Source organism: Hordeum vulgare, chromosome 1H (genome assembly GCF_904849725.1).
Source record: "Hordeum vulgare subsp. vulgare chromosome 1H, MorexV3_pseudomolecules_assembly, whole genome shotgun sequence".
NCBI lineage: Eukaryota > Viridiplantae > Streptophyta > Magnoliopsida > Poales > Poaceae > Hordeum > Hordeum vulgare.
Genome location: NC_058518.1, coordinates 129,906,133 through 129,927,034, shown reverse-complemented (window position 1 = coordinate 129,927,034; position 20,902 = coordinate 129,906,133). Strand labels below are relative to the sequence as shown.

The 20,902-nt window shown below is 42.8% G+C and overlaps 2 protein-coding genes across 2 annotated transcripts; both read left to right on the top strand.

Annotated features, from left to right (window-relative positions):
* Positions 1 to 835: 835 nt before the first annotated feature.
* On the top strand, positions 836 to 6,248 carry LOC123427009 (MAR-binding filament-like protein 1). Its single transcript, XM_045110942.1, has 3 exons — positions 836 to 1,350; positions 3,105 to 3,310; positions 4,235 to 6,248. Exons 1-3 carry the CDS (start codon positions 1,092 to 1,094, stop codon positions 5,993 to 5,995), a joined length of 2,226 nt encoding a protein of 741 aa, XP_044966877.1. The 5' UTR covers positions 836 to 1,091; the 3' UTR covers positions 5,996 to 6,248.
* Positions 6,249 to 7,394: 1,146 nt separating this feature from the next.
* Positions 7,395 to 7,969, top strand: LOC123427019. Its single transcript, XM_045110953.1, has 2 exons — positions 7,395 to 7,700; positions 7,795 to 7,969. The coding sequence occupies exons 1-2, from the start codon at positions 7,395 to 7,397 to the stop codon at positions 7,927 to 7,929; spliced, it is 441 nt and encodes a 146-aa protein (XP_044966888.1). The 3' UTR covers positions 7,930 to 7,969.
* Positions 7,970 to 20,902: the final 12,933 nt, after the last annotated feature.

Genomic DNA, 20,902 nt, shown 5'->3' with positions numbered 1-20,902 from the left:
GATTTTTCAAGCGTGCCTTCTAAACCGTGAGGGAGGGAGTACTCTAATCATCTCTCTCTTCTTTAATTACTTGCCACATCACCATGTTTGCTAGTACCAAGACTATGTTACTAGCTATGATACCCCCACTATGACCAGCCTAAGTCATCTTACGAAAACCAAATAATCCCAAAACACTTAGGCACGATGCATTAACTTTCACCTCGTTTCTTGTTTTTTGACATGAGTAAAGGAATCAACCAATAAGAAACGTGGGGCATGTATATTTTTAATGACTTGAGACTAACTAGCACAACATGCATTGGTCAATTCATTGCATGTAATGGTATTAATTAGCAAATTAGCATTGATTTCTCTCGTTTTTCTCTCCGTCTTGATCACGGTGCACAATCTAAAATGACTTATACACCGAAACGGAGGGATTAGAGGGTGTTTGGATCACTAGAGACTAGAGACTAGAGACTAGTAGTAGTCACCTTTAGTCAGTAAACCTCCAAACACCCCTGACTAATGGGTGACTAAAACTAGTTTAGTCCCTAGTCGCCCCACCCCCAACTAAAAGTGACTAAAGTCTCTTCTCCAATTAATTGACGGGCCCATCCTGTTGCAGGCTCATCCTCCTATGCTGGCACGCCAATGGAAGGGAGAGAAATGAGAATAATTTAATACATAGACATTTAATGCTGACTAGTAGTAGTCACCTTCCAAACAGGGCCTGACTAAAAACTTCTAGTCTAACTACTACTAGTCACATGACTAGAGAGTATCCAAACACCCTCTTAGCTATGATACTCACATTATGGCCAGCCTAATAATATCTGCCGGAGGACAGGGAGATGTAGAAGATGCATCTTTATCCGAATCGGTAGCGTAGACATCTCCTCTGAACCGGAGCCTCATCATCCTCCTTCCACTTCGCTTCCGCGCGACGCCAGCACGCAGCATTTTCCGCTGTTGCCATTAATGAAGTAAAATGAGCGACGTTATTAGTAGTTAGCACCACTACTATAGTGTGCGCAAGGGACCAAGCAGCGAGAGCTGAAGGGACTCGAGGGATTAGCCTAGGGTTTTAGGGCGGCCGAGGCGGCGGCATGGGCTACCACCACCTCCTCGTCGTCTCGCCGCCGGCGCAGCCGCCGCCGCGGCGCCTCTCCCTCCTCTCCCGCTCGCCGCGTGGAGCCGTCACCGCCGCTGCCTCGCCCGACGCCGCCCGGTCCTTGTCGGTGGTGGCAGCGTCGGCGGCCACGCGAAGGAGGGCCGTGCTCCTGGTCGGGATCTCCGTGCTCCCGCTCCTGCGCCTCCGTGACGCGGCGGCCGCCGCGCAGCCCTTAGCGGCAGATCTCGTCACTGGTGAGTAGGGCTCTGCTCAGCGTGGGGATGATCTTTGATATTCTTTGGTTGAAATCTGATGCGTATCTCCTAAAAAAAACTGATGCGAATGTTTCTTGAGCACATAAACTTGGAACCTTCACGGAACCTTGGAGATTTTCTGAAACTTTAGTCCGAAGCCTGCAAATGGCTAGCCAGCTAGGCTAATCATCGCCCCGAGGAAGTCAAAATCTTCTATGGGAATGGCCACTCTGCATGTTCTGAACCGTCCCTGTTACGAAATAGTTTGGCCAAATCATTCGGCGGTGGGAGTCTCATAAGAGTGTTTTTATTATGTTCAGTTTTGTTAAATGTTGGTTGTGCAACATTGAATGCAGTATGCTGCTTCCACAGTAAAATTTATGCTGTCCATATCATGTCAGATACTAGTTGTGGAAAATGCCAATTGAATTGGCATGCACTAAGTATTTCTGCACCAGAAAGAGCATTTGTCCTTGTTCTAATATGGGAATGTACTATGGGACATTTAGTTAAGCAGATTGATCTGTGCTTTCATGCCTTCACTTATGGGACGGTGTATGAGTAAAGCTAGGGAGAAAAATAGCGTTATTAAGTACTAGCTTGATGTGATGAGTGCACGGAACCAGGAGTAATACGAGCCTCTGGGAATGTGCTATACGGTCCTCCTGTTCTGGTGTGAGGTACAACAACATCAACAACAACAAAGCCTTTAGTCCCAAACAAGTTGGGGTAGGCTAGAGGTGAAACCCATCAGATCTCGTGACCAACTCATGGTTCTGGCACATGGACAGCAAGCTTCCATGCACCCTGTCCATGGCTAGTTCTTTGGTGATACTCCAGTCCTTCAGATCTCTCTTTACGGACTCCTCCCATGTCAAGTTCGGTCTACCCCGGCCTCTTTTAACATTATCAATACGCTTTAGCCGTCCGCTATGCACTGGAGCTTCTGGAAGCCTGCGCTAAATATGCCCAAACCATCTCAGACGATGTTGGACAAGCTTCTCCTCAATCGGTGCTACCCCTACCCTATCTCATATATCATCATTCCGGACTCGGTCCTTCCTTGTGTGGTCACACATCCATCTCAACATGTGCATCTCCGCCACACCTAACTGCTGCACATGCCGCCTTTTAGTCGGCCAACACTCAGCGCCATACAAGCATTGCGGGTTGAACCGCCATCCTATAGAACTTGCCTTTACACTGACTATGAAAACAAAGGCATGCCTCTTTGTGTTTTATGAATGATGCCACTTTTGAATTGATTAATGATAGAGTTTTGCTTCAGTACACCCTCCTTAAAAGTTTACACAGATCTTAAAGTTACTTCAAAAGGTTACTCTCATACATTCACGATCAACTAATTCAAATCTCTATTCTCCCAATGCATCAAACAAGAGATCAGAACAATATAATATTTTTTATTGAATGGGCATCATCTAATCTCCACCCTTCATCTGCATCAAAACCTGTAAACTTTTCTAAGGGGGTGTACGGAAGCAAAACTCTTAATGATATGATGGTTTTGCATGTTTTAATGTGGTCACGTCTCTTTGTGAGAGCATTTAGTTTCAAGGTTATAAAGTAGGATGGCATTGGTCATTTGAGAAGCAGAGCAACAAAAGCCAAGTTTTTCCATATGTACCTACTCCTTTTTCATGCCAATATGATTTGCCCATATTTAGTCAGTTTCCTTATGTTATACCTGGCCATGAGTTGATAAGCCTGATAAATTTATGGCATTGTTCTTACAGATAAAATGGGCATTCAGACGTCTGAGGAAATGCAGCTTGAAGAAACTAGGGCTAAACCACCTCAGCCTGAGGTGAAAAGGCCATCTCCAGGGAATCCTCTTGCAAATCTTCTGAATGCAATTGCAGTTATTGCTTCTGGGCTTCTGGCTGGGCTTCTTGGTACTACTCAACGTGAAAAGAAGGCCTTGCAGTCAACCATCTCATCTGTATGCCATCTACCAACCTTTGGTCACCATCTCATCTGCATTGCCACCATCCTAATTTTAAATACACGTAAAATAGAAAATGTTAACTAACCTGTTAGCTCGAATATCAGTACGCTACATACCCAATTCAATGCTGCAGCTGCTGCTGCAAACTAGCGCAGTAGCGCACATCGCTTTAATGGCAAATTTGGTGTCTATCCCGTATTCATGGTATTCAGTTTGATTTAGCACTTGACATGTAAGTCGTGACGCTTGCTGAAATGTCAGACATGACTTATTGTTAATCATCCTTCCTTAATTATTTTGCTCAGGATCTTGTTGTCCGACAAATGTTTCAAATTTATGTTCTCTGTTGTAAGTTACCTTTAATTTTTTGTGCGTGCTTGAATTTGATTCAGCATCTACAGTATGCATGCCTTGATAAGCTTCATCATCTTGAGATTCATTCCAGGTGGCCTTGTGTTTTGTTTAAGGCTTTCAGTGATTGTTTATATATCCCAGCAAATGAAATATATGCTACTCCCTGCATTCCGATGGTATAATTTTTGCTTCTGCCGCAGTCGCCCATGCTCGTTAAATTTATGGTCAAACTTAAATCTCGAAAAGTGCGGGCACACTACATTATGGAATGGAGGGAGTATATCTTTACTATGCTGATGTTCTATTCTTTGCCATGGGCCTTAATAATATGCACCTACTACTTTCACAAGGATGTTCTTGAATGCGTATTTTCCTGCCCCTTTGTCTTGGTTGTCAACATGACCTGAATATATTTGATAAACCAAGATGAGTTTCTTTAGATATACTAGAATGCCTTCCACAGTGCAGAGATTATGTGTCAAAAACTTTCTTGAAATTCATGTCTACGTACATTGAATTCGTGAAGGACTATGAACTAACAAATCTGATGTTCTATTCCACCAGATGGAGATCAAATTGGCTGAAGATGAGGCAGCGATGTCTGTGCTTAGAGAGAACTATGAGAAAAGGCTATTGGATGAGCAAGCGGCACAGAAGAAACAAGCTAGGATGTTCCAGGACGAGGAAGCTTCTCTTCTTGATCAATTGGCTTCAACAACGAGAACTGTAAAAAAATTAAATGGGGAAGTTATGAAGGAGGAAGAGCTAGTTGGGCAGCTTAAACATGGAATACATGATCTTGAGATGAGCATTGCACAAGCAGAGGAAGACAAACATGCATTTGAAGAAAATTTGAGGGACAAGTTGGAAACAGTTGATATTTTACATGGCAAGGTAAATCTGCTTAGCCAAGATGTAAATGACAAGGAGGAACACATTACAGAACTCAGTTCATCACTTTCAACCAAGGAAGGAGACTACCAGAACCTGCACTTGATGTTTAATCAGACTAAAGGGAGCCTGGAACATGCAAATTCTAGAATGGAGCAACTGGAGAAGTATGTTTATGCAGCTAAAAATGATATAAAATCAAAGATATCCTCAATTGATTCATTGAATGAGGATGTCCAAACATTGTACAGTGCAAAGAGTGATGCCGAGGAAAAAATAAATGAGTTAATGAAACAGTATGCGGAATTGGACGCTGCTTCTGAGATGAGGGCCTCTCGCGATTTGGAACTATTGTCAAATAAAGATGATCAGCTCAATCAACTCGAAGAACAACTTTCTACTGCATTAAGTGACTCTATTGAAGACAGAATTATAATCGCTGAGTTAAACAGTGAATTGGAAGCTAACAGAACAATGCTAGTCAATGAAGTTGAGGCCCGGAAAAAAATGTCAGATCTTATTCAGTCCACTGAAGATGCACTTAAAGAATCCAGAAACGAGTTGTTCAAACTGTCCGAAGAGCTTAATGAAGTAAATATATCTAACCATTACTTGAGAACCCAGATTTCAGAATTCACAAATGAGTCTAATGAAGTGAAAGAGGCCCTGACTAACAAAGTAGAAGAAGCGGAATCAGTTTCTAAAGCTCTTTCAGATGAAGTGGCCTCACTCAAGGAGATACTTCAAAAGACGCAAGAAGATCTTGAAGTCACCTCTAATCAATTGGTGTCTATTACAGAAGTGCACGATGAACTTAATAAAGAATTGCTGGATGCATATAAAAAATTAGAGTCTGCAACAGATGAGCTTGTTCGAGAACGACAGATTAATTCTATTTTAAATAGGGAGCTTGAGGCATTGGTGGAACAATCACAGGTGGAATCTGAAGCTAGAAGAGCTCTTCATGTAGACTTGGATGAGGCCACCGTTTCACTAAATGAGGTGAATGAGAGTACATTATTTCTGTCTAATAAGCTTGATAGCACTGTTTCCAGGATTTGTGCTATTAAAGAAGAGAAAGAGGTGCTTTCAGCGGCTCTTTTGGAGCAAAAGAAAAGGACAGCCGAAGCTCAGAAAAATATGGTGGACGCTCAGCATCTTATTAAAAGGCTCGGGATGGAGAGAGAGAATAGTGAAATCAGGAATAAAAAGCTTGAAGAGGAATTGGCCACAGCAAAAGGTGAGATGTTATATCTGAGGAGGCAGATTACTGCAAGTGGGTCACAGAATACAGATGTTATGGAAGCAAGCCCAACACCAAATTTCAGTCAACCTCTGGAAGATCGTGTTCCAAATACCAGTAGTACTGATGCTGTACCTCCTCGTTCTGCTAAGAAGATCTATAGGAGAAGAAAAGACAGACCATCAACATAAGCATTATCAGAACATGTGATCTACCATCAATCTTCCATTTGCTCTCATTTCCAACATTTGAATGGTAGCACTTTATAAGAAATGTTTTTGTTTAACTTCCAACATTTGAAAGCTAGCATATTAGACTACTCTAGATTATGAGGAATTGCAAATGTATGTTTATCTGTGTACAAATGTGTTGTTGTCTTGAGTGTGTCATGAATTATAATATGGCGACTCATGCTATCTTCTTACTAAAACACTTCAAACTGCACGTGCAATCTGCTTATCCAGCATTAGGAATGCTTCTATTCTGGTACTGTTTACTTTTCTGTCTCATGTTCTGCATTTTTATCATGAACCTACATTCTCCTGATTCATTTAACTCAAGTGCGAATTATGAGATGGCGGGAGGAAGTTTATTAATGCCTTGACATCTTCTGCTTGATTTGTGAGCATTGGGATTTTGAGAAAGAACAAAGTTCCCAGACTTCGGGAGTCAAAAGGTATGCAGTTTCCTTTCACCTCCCATTCCCCCCAAAACATATGGTGCTGCAAAAACTTGGTCTGCTGCTGCTTATATATGAAAACCATTCCAACTATTTTCAATTTTCCATGCTGGGTCTTAGCATACTGTTCTTTCTGTTTTATCACATGCCCTATTGTTATATATTTATCTGCATCTTGCCAGAATCTGGTCTTAAGATTCCAGAATAGTTAGTCTCAATTATCCTTGAATGAATTATTTATGTGTTTCTAAATTGTTAATTTCCCACTGTCTTTTTCCCTGATTACATGTTGTCATTTCATTTGTCAGGAATTTGCTACTCCCTCTGTAAATAAATATAAGTGTTTAGATCACTAAATTAGTGATATAAACGATCTTATATTTCTTTACAACGGAGGGAGTACTTTGATTCAGAAGACTTCTTTTGGTATCTCTCGTCTTCAAAATGACTTGTCTATTCTAGTATGGATGATGCGGATCTGGATAGGCCATCCCTGATTCCATGCGGCCATGGTGTTGTAATTATTGAAAAATTGCACCTATAGTATTTTCACCAGAATGTTTAAATGTAGGACCGCCATACATTTGACCACAGCGCTATGTTAGCATGTGCAACTATGGTTTGGGTTGAACACACCATGTTCAAGTGATTCTCGTTTTCCTTTGTTATCAGGGTGCCTTTAGGTTGCACCCACTTTTGCTGACTTTATTGCAGTTGTACTTCCCAGTTTGTTCTCTTTGAAATGTCCAAATCTTCCACAATGGGCATTGCAAGCACTACCTAGTTGCCATATGAACGTATGGTAAACCTGACAAATAATATGCCCCTTCCATATCGACAAGGGCAGTCTATCTCTGTGGAAGGAATGGAAGGAGGCAAGATCATTTCCTATCTTACCTGAATTGTAACTAATGGGTACCGCTCTCTGGATGTATAGATGGGGCGTACTGAAGCCGATGGCCAGGAGAGGAGATTCTGTAGAGTGGAATCCGGTTTCACCTGCGAATGGACAACGTGCGCGGTGGCGTGTGGCTCTGGCTGGGCAGGTTTGGCTCGGCGCCGTGGGACGCGGATCGACGGCTGGGAGCAGCGGGCGGCTGGCACATGTTGGGCGCGGGGACTTGCAGGGCGAGGCAGGCATGGCGTCTCCCGAGCGTGAGGTGTGCTGCGGGTGGAGGGCCCTGCTAGTTCTCTGCTCTGCTGCTTCGCCTCGGCTGGTGGGTGGGTGGTTGTCTGCCGGTGCGGGCTATAGCAGGTGGTCGGTACTGTTTAGGAAAAACTGATTCCTTAATCATTCGTTACTGTTTACAGCGATTATATATCGTCCGGACAGACGCGACGCTTTGTGAAGAGACGCCGGTTCCAGAACGACCGGGAGAGGCGTCGGTTGAGGACAGAGCCGTCCGACGGTTGGGAAAAGTAGATTTCCTAATTACATTGGTGTAATAAATCTTAACATTCTCCATAATCTACGCTTGATCATGTAGAATCGTCTCATGATCATCCAGATAGGGCTATCATCTTGAAAAGATTCTCCTTCAAAAAGTTCTTCATGAAAACTTAATGAGAACCTGAAACATAAACTCACAAAGAGATAGCATAATGTGATGTTATTAAGGATATCTTAAGGAAAGACTTCACCTGTTGCCTGCAAGTCTCTAAGTCGCCGCATACCAATTTCATGAACATATTTCTGAAATGTTGAGTTTGGTAGAGACTTAGTAAATAAATCAGCAAGGTTGTCGCATGATTTGACTTGCAGAATGTTTATTTCCCCGCTTTTCTGAAGATTGTGGGAGAAAAACCATTTAGGAGAAATATGCTTAGTGATATTGCTCTTGATGTATCCTGTTTGCATCTCTGCAACACAAGCCGCATTATCCTCATAGATAATGGTGTGTGATTCAATTGAACCAATTTCACATGACTGTTGTATGTGGTTTATCATTTTGCGAAGCTATACACATTCACATGATGCTTCAAATAATGAAATTATTTCAGAATGATTGGTAGATGTAGCCACTAGAGTCTGTTTTGAAGACTTCCATGATATAGCTGTACCACCATGTAGGAACACAAAACCGGTCTGAGATCTGGCATTATGGGGATCAGACAAATAACCGGCATCTGCATACCCAATCATATTAGAGTCCACATTGCTCTGAAGTTGGAAAAATAGGCCTAGATCCTTTGTGCCTTGGAGATATCGAAAGATATTCTTCACTCCAGACCAATGACGTTTGGTGAGAGCTGCGCTGTGTCTAGCAAGTAGATTTACTGCAAATGCAATATCAGGTCTTGTGCAATTTGCAAGATACATAAGCGCTCCAACAGCACTGAGATATGGAACTTCAGGTCCCAACACCTCTTCTCCATCATCCCTCGGTCTGAACGGATCTTTCTCTACGTCTAGAGATCGAACCACCATAGGAGTTTTAGATAGATAGGATTTGTCCATACTAAATTTCTCCAATATTTTCTGGATATAGGTAGCTTGGTGTACCATGATTCCTAAGCGAAGGTGCTCAAGTTGAATACCTAAGCAAAATTTGGTTTTACCCAAATCCTTCATCTTAAATTCCATCTTTAGGTGATTGCTTGCTTCATCAATGTCTGGTGCACTGCCGATGATGTTGAGATCATCAACATACACAGAAATGATGCAAAATCCTGTGGAGGACTTCTTGATGAAGACGCATGGGCAATCATCACTATTGGAGTAACCTTTCTGAAGAAGGAACTCACTTAGTCGGTTGTACCACATCCGTCCCGACTGTTTTAAGCCATATAATGACTTATTCAGCTTTACACAATACATGCTGCGTTTTGCACTGTTATTCGGGATAGAGATTCCGTCAGGAACCTTCATATATATGTCCGAATCTAGTGACCCGTAAAGATATGCGGTCACGACGTCCATCAACTGCATGGATAGACGATTTTGTAGTGCCATAGATATAAGATATCGGAAAGTTGTTCCACTAATTACTGGAGAGTATGTCTCATTGAAATCAATGCCGGGTTTCTGCGTAAAACCTTGTGCTACGAGCCTTGCTTTATATCTCACCACCTCATTGTTCTCATTCCGTTTCCGGAGGAAAACCCATTCGAGTCCCACACGGAAAACATTGGGAGGTGTAGGTATTGCTTCAGTGAATACCTTCCTTTTGTTAAGCGAGGCAATTTCTGCTTGGATTGCATCCTTCCATTTAGGCCAGTCAGAGCGCCTTTGGCACTCGACGATAGACCTTGGATCATGATCAGTGATAAGGGTATCTGCAATCTTTTCAGCAAAATATATGTCGACAGTCGTAGTTTTGCGGTCAAATGATTTTCCAGAATCAACATAGTTGATGGAAATTTCTTGCACCCCTAGAGACTCTTCGTGATTTCCCAATATGATTGAGTCTGGGTGTTCCGATGTTTCAGCTAGTTTGTGCACACTGGAGCTGGGTTGTGAAGGTTGCCCTTCCATTGGGTGTGAACTACCCGTCAGGTGTTTGTCAACGTTGAGTTGACCTGCATTTACTGACTCCGAGGATTTTCTCCTCGATTTCCTTTGCTGCTTGCTAGAAGCTAGCTCTAGGTCAGAAGCCATATTACTCCCCCTCTTTTTAGGAACAGGGAGTTGAGTGGTTTTTATTGGTACCTCCACTCTTTCTGGCGCGTTTCTGGCCGGATTTAAGGATTTTGTAACACCTTTTAGATCAGTAAATGAATCTGGCAGATTATTTGCAAGATGTTGCAAATTAATGATCTTCCTAACTTGAAGTTCGGTCTCATGGGTACGTGGATCAGAGGATGAAATGGCATGAGCATTCCAATCGATTTCCGGGCATTCTTTCTGGTACTTGAAATCTCCCCCTAATGCCGGAAAATGTTCCTCATTAAATATGCAATCAGCGTGACGGGCTGTGAACAGATCCCCAGTTAGGGGTTCCAGGTACTTGATAATCGATGGCGATTTGTACCCCACATAGATCCCCAACTTTCTGTGTGGGCCCATGGATGTCCGCTGTGGTGGTGAGATCGGGATGTATGCAGCATATCCGAACTTACGCAGATGGGAAATGCTAGGAGGATTCCCACGTACCAATTCCAGAGGGGAAGAACTGTGATATGCAGTTGGCCTCAATTGGATCAAGTCAGTAGCGTGTAAAACAACGTGACCCCAACAAGAGGTTGGCAAGTTGCAATTCGTCAACAAAGGTCTTGCAATGAGTTTAATCCTCTTAATTAATGCTTGAGCCAAACCATTTTGTGTATGGACATATGGAACAGAGTGTTGAACTTCAATCCCCAAAGCCATGCAATAATCACTGAAAGCACGTGAGGAGAATTCTGCAGCATTGTCCATTCGAATTGTCTTAATTCGACTTCCAGGATAATGGGCTTGCAACTTAATGACTTGCCTCATTATCTTGGCAAATGCATGGTTTCGTGTGGATAGAAGACACACATGTGACCATCGTGTAGATGCGTCAATTAGAACCATGAAATACTGGAAAGGTCCACATAATGGCTGAATGGGACCACAAATGTCTCCTTGAATACGTTCAAGGAACTGAAGTGGTTCAGCTTGTATTTTGAGATGCGAGGGCCTCAAAGTTAGCTTTCCCGTGGCACAAGATGTGCACACAAAATCAGAAGATTGAGGAAATTTTGACTCAAGCAGATTATGACCAATGGAATTGCTAGTAATTTTTCTCATCATCCCGATTCCGGGATGGCCGAGGCAATCATGCCAGGTTTGGAATGCATCAACATTCTGAAAAATTACTTTGTATGCAACATGTTCCACGGGTTTGATGTACATATAGTACAAACCAGACGATAGAGAAGGAATTTTCTCATGTACCTTTTTGCCATATCCGTGATTTTTAGTAAAGAGTAAATACTCCTCTTTGTTGTCTTCATGGGTTTCAATATGAAAACCATTCTTACGGATATCTCGATAACTGATCAGGGTACGTGATGAGTCGGGATACAATAGAGCATCCTCTATCATCACTTGTGTACCACTTGGGAGGGTGAATATGGCATGTCCAGTACCAACAATCACTGTATCGCGTCCAGCGATAGTTAAAATATCTTCATTCATCTTTTTCAGAGTTTGGAAATATTTTATCTCCCTCGATATGGAGTTTGTGGTACCACTGTCCACAAGGCATAATTCCTCTTCCATCGGATTGTCCCCATAGAAAAACTATATAAAACGAAAGAATTTTCAATAAGAAAATCTTATGTTAATACATAGAATACAATCTTATTATATCAAATGTGCTGATACAAAGACAACAACAAACTTATGTTCTTATTACAATCACCACAAATGGACACAATGAAGTATATCACTAAGGAGGTCGAGGGACTAGTCAAAGTCGCCAAACACATCGTTTGAGGTGTACTCAAGTAACATGGCCTCCGTTTCAGCAGGGTCCTCAAGTGGATACGGAATCATGGCGTTGCTTGGTCCAGGAGGAACATCGTGTGAAGCACCAGCTTCATTTTTGCCATGTGGATGAAGGTTGAAGTTGGCTTCAAACCTTTTCCCTTGAGGTGCTTTGCGTCCCAGAGATTGCTGGTACAGCATGATCAGATGCTTGGGTATTGAGCACTTTTCAGTAGAATGCGAGTAGCATCCACACTTGTTGCAAAGTTTAGATTTATCAAACTTTGGCTTTGTAGTGCCTTTTCCCTTGCCCATGTTTCTGAATTTTCTGTTCCCATGGCGCTTGTGCTTGTGCTCAGGATTGAAATGTTTACCTCGAAAGGTACCATTAAACTTCTGACTATTCGCGACATTCAGATGAACTTCAGGTAAAGGTTGTGCCCCAACTGGGCGCTGAGAGCCATTCTTAGCGAGTAGCTCATCATGCTTTTCAGCCTGAAGTAACATGTGAATAAGCTCGGCATAGACAGTGTAGTTGCAAGCACGGTATCGCTGTTGAAGGATCCTATCCGAAGGGAGCATAGTAGATACAATTTTCTCTATCATCTCCCCCTGAGTAGGTTTCTTCTCACAAAAGCGTAGTTTGGTCTTATGAGCAACATGATTGTACTCACCAGTGGACTTGAAATCCTGAAGGCGGAGATGAGTCCAATCATGGAGTGCTTCTGGCAGGACTACTTCCTTCTGCTGTTCATACCTCGTTTTGAGGGCCAGAAACAGAGTACTAGGAGATTCCTCCTGTAAATACTCAGACTTGAGATCTGGATGAATATGGTGCCTTATGATGAATAAGGCAACATAATTCTACTGTTCTGTCAGCGGCGTGGCTCTAGCCGGGAGAGGAGTCTCCGGGGGCTGGATTGCACGCGCTATCCCATGGGACACAAGACTGATCTTGATGTCCATAGCCCATATAGGGTAATTGTGGCCATTAAGGGAAATCTCCTCAAATTCTTTGGCAGTCATCTTTGCCTACATGGGGAACCATAGATAATTAATTTACGAGCGGTAAATTAAAATCCATCATGGTTGTGTAATAAGAATGCAAAAATTCGATACTCAAGTGTAAACTTGAAAACATTTCAACCTCAATTGTGTGAACATAACACATTGAAGATCACTTAGATCTCACAGTAATGGACTGCATGGCCATTACCTTGTGTATGCTACAATTTAGATATAAGAAATACACGTTGAAGGTAATCGCTTGTCAAGATTGACAAAGCGTAGACCTCACAGTAAGAGAGGATAGTCTGCACATGTGCAGTAGATCACAACTCATTACCTTGTGATTCCAAATAAGACAAGGGAGAAATATTCAAAAATTTGCAAGTTTGATATGCGAGAGAAGCTGATCTCAATCGCAATAAGAAACATGTTCAAAAAAAATGTGGTAAACACATGGAACATGTCATTTTTTCCAGATGAAAATGGTACTTTATTTATAACATCAATCCATTGCATAATATAAGCACACTTATAATTACACAAATCTTAAACTAGAGTAAATCTAGAACTAGACTAAGTGTAAAAAGTAGTACTAAGACAGTACTAAACATAGTCTAAAACTATACTATTTACAATAATTAGTACTAACTAGTACTAAACAGAGAAATAAGAAAAAGAAAAAAAATATAACAGCGGCCGGCCGGAGCAACACGCGCCTGGGCCAGAACAACCTTTGGCTGGCAAAGGCAACACGTGTGCGTGGGCCACCACAGTGCATAAGAGAGAGAGGAGGAGGTGGGATCGGTCAGATCTGATCTGGAATCCTGGAACCGCACCACAACCTTCCATTATCTCTTTTCTCCACCTCGCCTCTCCGTCTCCACCACGCCACAACCCCATGGAAAAGCCAACCGGTGGCGGGAGGAGTGAGGGCTGCCTCCCTGGCTTCTCCGGTGATCACCGGCGCAGGACGGAGGATCCCTCCTCGTCAGAAGAAGAGGAAACGACGATCGGTTCCTGGGGGACAGCTCCGAGGCCAAGGCCGAGGCCGAGGCTCGCCGGAGCCCATGAGCCGGCGCGGCGGCCGGGCCGACGGTCGATGGCGGTGACGGCCCGCTTGAAGAGGCGGCCGAAGCTCCGCTCGGCACGGCTGCTAGAGCCTGCGGTCGATTCCATCCACGGCGGGGCTACACCGTTGGATTCGATCCCGGCCCCGAAGCGGATGATGTCGGAGGCGCTGGTCGGCGCGGAGATGAAGGCGAGCGCCTCCTCCGTGGTCACCTCCGTGCGCATCGGCATGGGTAAGTAACCGGGTGGGCGGCGACTTGGGCATGCGTCCTCGGCAGCGGGCGTCGGCGTATGCGGGGCAGCCAGTGCGTCGGCGGAGGAGGGGGCGGAGGCGGGTCCTCGTGCAGCATCGGCGCGGTCGGTCCGACGAGCAGCCATGGATCCAGGCCAACAGGGAGATGCGCGGCGGCATCATGTGTGGCATGCTGGCCACCCGTGGTGTGTCCAGAGGTGCGATAACCATCCCGGGTAGCGCGTCCCGCGGCGCTCCGGCCGCGTCTAGCGATGGTACGGCGGCGTCGGGCCAGGAGCCGGTCCTGCCGGTTGTCCTCGCTAATGAGGCGGAGGAAGAAAGAAGTCAGGGGCGACATCTCACCGGTGGCAAGGTGCTCTCTTTCTTTTCTTCTTCTCTATTCTCTTTCGCTCTGTCTGGTAGTGCTCGTGCTGATAACGTGTTTAGGAAAAACTGATTCCTTAATCATTTGTTACTATTTACAGCGATTATATATCGCCCGGACAGACGCGACGCTCTGTGAAGAGACGCCGGTTCCAGGGCGACCGGAGAGGCGTCGGTTGAGGACAGAGCCGCCCGACGGTTGGGAAAAGTAGATTCCTTAATTACATTAGTGTAATAAATCTTAACAGGTACATCTTCGGGAGATGTCCTCTTTTTGGTCTTAAATCGAAACCAGCGATCGTGGGGCTCGTGGGTGCCTCAACCTTTCTTGAAAGCGTGGTCGTGGATGTGTGCTCCTCCTTCTTTTCATGGCTTTGGTTTCGGAGGAAAACCTCAGATCTGCTGGATTGGGCCATGTAGGTGTCTTCACTATTCGAGTAAAACGAGATTGAATGAAAGTGAATGGATGATTAATTATGTTTCTATTGATTTTCAAGTATATATACATCTGAAAGAGGTGGGAAGAAGAGGTGTCTATTCGGAGGCATCCCTTCAGAACAGGTGCTTGTTGGCAATAGAGAGAGAAAAGACATGACTGTTCGGGGTTAGACACACCCTTTGCTAATTAATTTCTAACACCTCCTCCTTATACAACGGGTCCTCCATAGACCATGGGGGGTGGAACTGAGGCATATGTTCCAGTCCCATCCTTTTCGTGAGATGAGGTAGGTCACATACCTTTAGCCGCTTCCTTAGAGGAGTTGGCCTCCGAATCGGTGACGGTGGGTTTAACCACTATAGCCGGTTCGGGTGAACTTTTAAGTCCCTCAATTAACTCTTTAAGCATGGTCTTGACTTCGTTCGTCAAGGACGTGTTGAGGGCTGCCATAGCCGTATTCAAGTCGTCCCTTGTGACCGAAGTCAAGTCCATGGCCTCGGGTTTCCCATGGTTAATTTCCTCTCCGCCTTCCATACTCTTCGGGTGGTTAAACCCTTAATAAAGAGACGTGGCTCTGATACCAATTGAAAGGATCGATATGGTTGGCTAGAGGGGGGGTGAATAGACAACGACCACTTTTTAATTAATCTTAGCAAGTTAAGGTAAACAACATACGGGTTCACAAATAATACGACAATGAGGTGAACCCTAAAGAAGCTAACAACGAGAGCTATTAAGACAAGTAAGATATAGTCACAAGCATAAGCAAATACAAAGTAAACGATAGAGATAACCACAAGTGGAACCGATGGAGACGAGGATGTGTTACCGAAGTTCCTTCCCTTTGACAGGAAGTACGTCTCCGTTGGAGCGATGTGGAGGCACAATGCTCCCCAAAAAGCCACTAAGGCCACCGTATTCTCCTCACGCCCTCGCACGATGCAAGGTACCGTGATTCCACTATAGGTGCCCTTGAAGGCGGCGACCGAACCTTTACAAATAAGGTTGGGGCAACTCCACACAAAGCTTGGAGGCTCCCAACTAGACCACGAAGGTTCACCACAATGGATTATGGCTTCGAGGTGACCTCAACCGTCTAGGATGCTCAAACACCCAAGAGTAACAAGATCCACAAGGGATTGGTGGGGGAATCAACTTTTCTCTTGGTGGAAGTGTGGATCTAGGCCTTCTCAACCAATCCCTAAAGAATCAACAAGTTTGATTGGCTAGGGAGAGAGATCGGGCACTTTTGAGCTTGGGGCGCAACAATGGAGCTTAGAGAGGTAAGAGATAGGGTTCCTCAGCTAGAAGAACCCTTTATATAGTGGGGGAAAAATCAGACCGTTTTCCCAGTCTCTGCCCGAGCTCCAGCGGTACTACCGTTGGCTGCAGCGGTACTACCGCTGGCACTCCAGCAGTACTACCGCTGACCAGGGGCGATACTACCGCCGCCTAGCGGTACTACCGCTGGAACTCCAGCGGTACTACCGCTGGGCCCCTGGTAGTGCAAAAGCACTACCACCGCCAAGAAAGTCTTCGCAAAAAGGTCCGTCCACTAACTACCGCTAGGCAGGCGGTACTAAGCTCCTGGAGCGGTACTACCGCTGACCAGGGGCGGTACTACCGCCAGCCAGCGGTACTACTGCTGGCTGCAGCGGTACTACCTTTGGGGACCAATTTGCAAGGACGAAAGAAACACAGTGGTGGGGGGCGCTCCAAAGATGAAGGTAAGGGAGAATATGTGAAGTGTGTGCGTGCAAAGATAGATTCCACCCAAACATTTCCACTACGGATCCCCTCTTAATAGTACGACTTTCCTATGACTCAAATAAAGAGAATCGTATAGAGCGCCGTGTTTCCGTTCCATGAATGAGGAGACGAGTCGTCTTGTGCCGTTGACGTGTGTTATCTGAAACCTTAACACACACGGTTAGTCCTTTACGGTACTGTCATCAATCACCAAAATAACTTAGGCATAAACTATGCCCCAACAACGTACCTCCACTCTTTCTGACACTTTACTGCAGGAATATAAAATTGAGTGACACCTTTGTCATCAGTAAATGTATGTGACAGATTTGCAATAAGTTGCAAATATGTGATTCTAAACTTTTTGTTCAGATTCTTTGAGTACGTGGATATAAGGATTGAATGTCAATAACATGTCTAATTTGTTTCTTGGCATTCTTTGTGGTACTAATATCCCCCTAATGCCGGAAATGTCCTTATTGCTGATGCAATCAGCATACGGGCTGTGAATAATTTTGATTAACGGATAAATTGTTATTCCTTACATAGATCCTTATTTTTTTGTGAGGGCCCATTGATGTATGCTGGAGTGGTGATATCGGTATGTAACCGAATTATCGCAGATAGAAAATACTTTGTTGATTTCCACGTAATTACTAGAAGGGGAAAGTAGTATGATATGCAGTTGGTATGATTCAGATCATACTTACAATGTGTAAGGTCGTAATTGTCCAGCAAGAGACTCGTAAATTTACAATTCTTTAAGATTGGTCATGTAATTAATTTCACTATCTTTGGTAAGATATTGAATTACACCATTCTAGGTATGTACATAAGGTACCATTGCTAATGAAATGGGTTCAACAACATTGTCCATTTGAATGGGTATATCTGTTGTCCAGGATAATTTGCTCTTACTTTGATAAGTTGAGCGATTAATTTGGCAAGGTCATTCATGGTTGTGTGTGATAAGAGACACACTTGAAATCATTTTGTAAATGTTTCCATGAGTTCCATGAAGTATCTATATAAGACAACATAATGGTTGAGTAATCCACATATCTTCTGAATGTGTTCAAGGAAGAATGAGTGACTCATTTAGAATTATAAGGTGAGAGTGCCTTAAATTAATTTCCCCTATCACACATGTGGTGCACATAAAATCTCATGATTTGGAAATTTTGCAACTTGTTAAGTTGTGACCAACAGAATTGTCAATAATTTTCTAATCAACCCCAAACCAGGATTGTAAGGCTTAAAGCCAAATATTTTTTAAGATTTAAAAAATTATTTTGTACACAACAAAACTGAGTATGATTGGATTCATACATTCAAAAATTTATCAAATATAATGTCCAAGAATAGGGTATTGGATATTGCACTACATGTAGTAGTACAAGTATAGGCAAACAATATTTTGGGAATAATCAGGATATTACATGAGGTCTCCCATATTACTAAAAAATGAACTACGCAAACATACCATAGGCACAAAAGAATTGATCATTATTTTATTGCACTATATTTTGGTTTTCCTTTTGATGAAGATTTGAGAACATCATTTACCAGAATATTTTCTAGTTGTATGTTTGCAAATTTTCAAATATCCCAATGAACTTAATTGCCTTTTAATAAATTTGCGATGTGGTTTGACCATATGTTTGAGGGTTTGGTAATCATATGTACGATATTTATGTAACCACACATTTGACAAATTTGAGAGTTGACTTTGTGATCATTTGAAAACGATCTATTCCCTATTAAAAGGTAATTCTATCTTTGGTTGTCTTTTAGCCACCACTTTACTTCGAAGTCCTCATGGCTATATTTCGTCGCCACTGACTTGGTATTCACTACCAACAATATTTTCAAATGATGGTATAACACATGTGGGGTGAGTTTGATGATTTTAAGAAAGTCCATGTTCCTTCATCATGGAAAATGGTAGTACCATCATTAGAGGATGTAAAGTATATTAATGGATTTTCAGTCATATCTGCATATGAAGATTTTGATCATGAAATCTCAACTTGAAGTTGATTAAGGTGATAGAATTGTGAGCCGTGATAAGACTTGATGTCTTTGAAAAACGAATGAGAGATCATTCGCGATGTGCTCATGGCAGCATGTTTCTCTTAAGCGAATATTCAAGGTGAATCTATATTCATCCATTGTGTACTTAGTTTGAGAACCAGCTGAAGTTGGGGACATATAAAATGCATATGTGCATCAATAGAATAGCCATGTGTTACATGAAATGATCATGCATTATTTAATTTACTTCTTGGAGTAAAATAAAATATATGGATGAAATGATCTTGTTGAGCAAAATCCGCCAAGGTGATGCTTGGTGAACATGGGGTGTAAACCTTCAATATAGTGCATGCGATGAAATCGTTGCTAATGTTTTGGGCTTCATTCATGAGAAAAAGTGTGACTTTATAGTCACGGTCAAAACATAGACTTTGCAATTTTAACATTGCTTGGTGACTATGAAAATAACAACCACAATGTGATATGGATCTTGCAATAGTGTTTGAGACACTCGTTATAAATTATGGTATCCATCTTGATGGATGGATGACACTATAATTAGAAATAGTGACGTAGGCTTCATTGCCATGCATTTTACGAATGTAATAGAATGTAATCACATGTATATGCAAATACTTTCATGGTTTCCTATGACATATTCAAGAAAAATGTGCAAGAACAATATTTACTATGAGAGTAAAATATTTTAGTGAACAACAACAATGAATGCTTCGGAGGAGCAAGTCCTAGTACGGTTGATGCCTTATAGCCATATGTGTAGACCTCAATTTATATAGGATAACACTTTGAAGATAATCACCAATATGGTGTAGATTTCGCAATAATAGAAAACATAATCCAAATTTCATCAATAGATGTTCATATATCTATTACCTTATGTTATGCTATATTTATGAAATCACTTTGAAGATAGTCATATGTGAGGATGACATGATGTAGGCCTCACAGTAATAGTGGTTAGAAATTATGCAGTAGATGCCAGTATTACCTGATGATATCTTGAGGTAGTCACATCTAATATTAATATTTGGAAGAGCACTTTGAAGGTAATCATTTTGTCCAAATGGAAAGACGTAGACCTCACAGTAGTGATAGATAATCTGCAAAATTATGCAGTAGATGCCACCAATACCTTGTGATTCACAAATAAAATATGGTGTAGTCATATTGAGTATGACACTTTGTAATCGTTGTTTGAATTACATTAACTTTTGTAAGAGAAAAAAAATCATTTGCAAAACATAGTTGTTGCACTTATCATAAAAAAGGCTAGTACCTTGGGGCACATTCCGTGTATTGAACAAAAATTTACATGGACATACACAAAATTACCATAGAGCTTGAGATCTATCATGTATCACTACAAGAAAGTTGTTAATCTGTGACAGTCGACGGCCGTCACGGAAGAGCAAAAATCCGTCGACGATTGTAAGGCGTGACGATCCAGGAATCCGTCACCTATATCGCGTCATAATTTGCGCGCCCGACAATCCTTGACGGATTTGTATTTCCGTCACCAATAATGACGGTATTGTTCCGTCACCGATGAGCCCCAAAACCCGTTCGGCCCGCCCGCGGCCCGCTTTCTCTGTGACGGACTGTTCCGTCATGGATTTACATGACGTGGATCTGACATGGCGACAGCGTGCAGACCATCGGCCCAATAAGTTTTGGGCCATACGTTTTAGGCCGTCAAGGCTTTTGAGCCCATTTGTAGTGCAATTGGTTGGCATATTTCTTTGGGCCTGACGATAGTCATTTCTGTGTCCAACAAGCACACCAGCCCGTTAATTTTTTTGCCGCTTATGCTTAACAGGAACGCTTTTTCTAGGCCCACTTCATCCGGTCCGTTGGTTTTTATATTACCCAGCCGATTTTTGTTTGTAGATAGAACATGTTTCCAATCCTATCACTAAGCTTACATTTCCAGACCCAACACTCTTGAAAAAAGGGCACAACATCACAGACAAATTAAGATGCACAACAACAGAAAATATAAGTCACTTAAGAAATACTGATCCAGCATAACATTAAGCGTGCATCTCCACATCCACTAACCCTGGAGCAGCACAATGCAGCAAGTTTGCATCCG

Coding starts and splice junctions, on each gene's coding strand:
- LOC123427019 (XM_045110953.1), top strand. CDS start 7,395: ATGGGTACCGCTCTCTGGATGTATAGATGGGGCGTACTGAAGCCGATG. Junction 7,701..7,794: donor CTGCTGCTTCGCCTCGGCTG/GTGGGTGGGTGG, acceptor TACTGTTTACAG/CGATTATATATCGTCCGGAC.
- LOC123427009 (XM_045110942.1), top strand. CDS start 1,092: ATGGGCTACCACCACCTCCTCGTCGTCTCGCCGCCGGCGCAGCCGCCG. Junction 1,351..3,104: donor AGCGGCAGATCTCGTCACTG/GTGAGTAGGGCT, acceptor TTGTTCTTACAG/ATAAAATGGGCATTCAGACG. Junction 3,311..4,234: donor TGCAGTCAACCATCTCATCT/GTATGCCATCTA, acceptor CTATTCCACCAG/ATGGAGATCAAATTGGCTGA.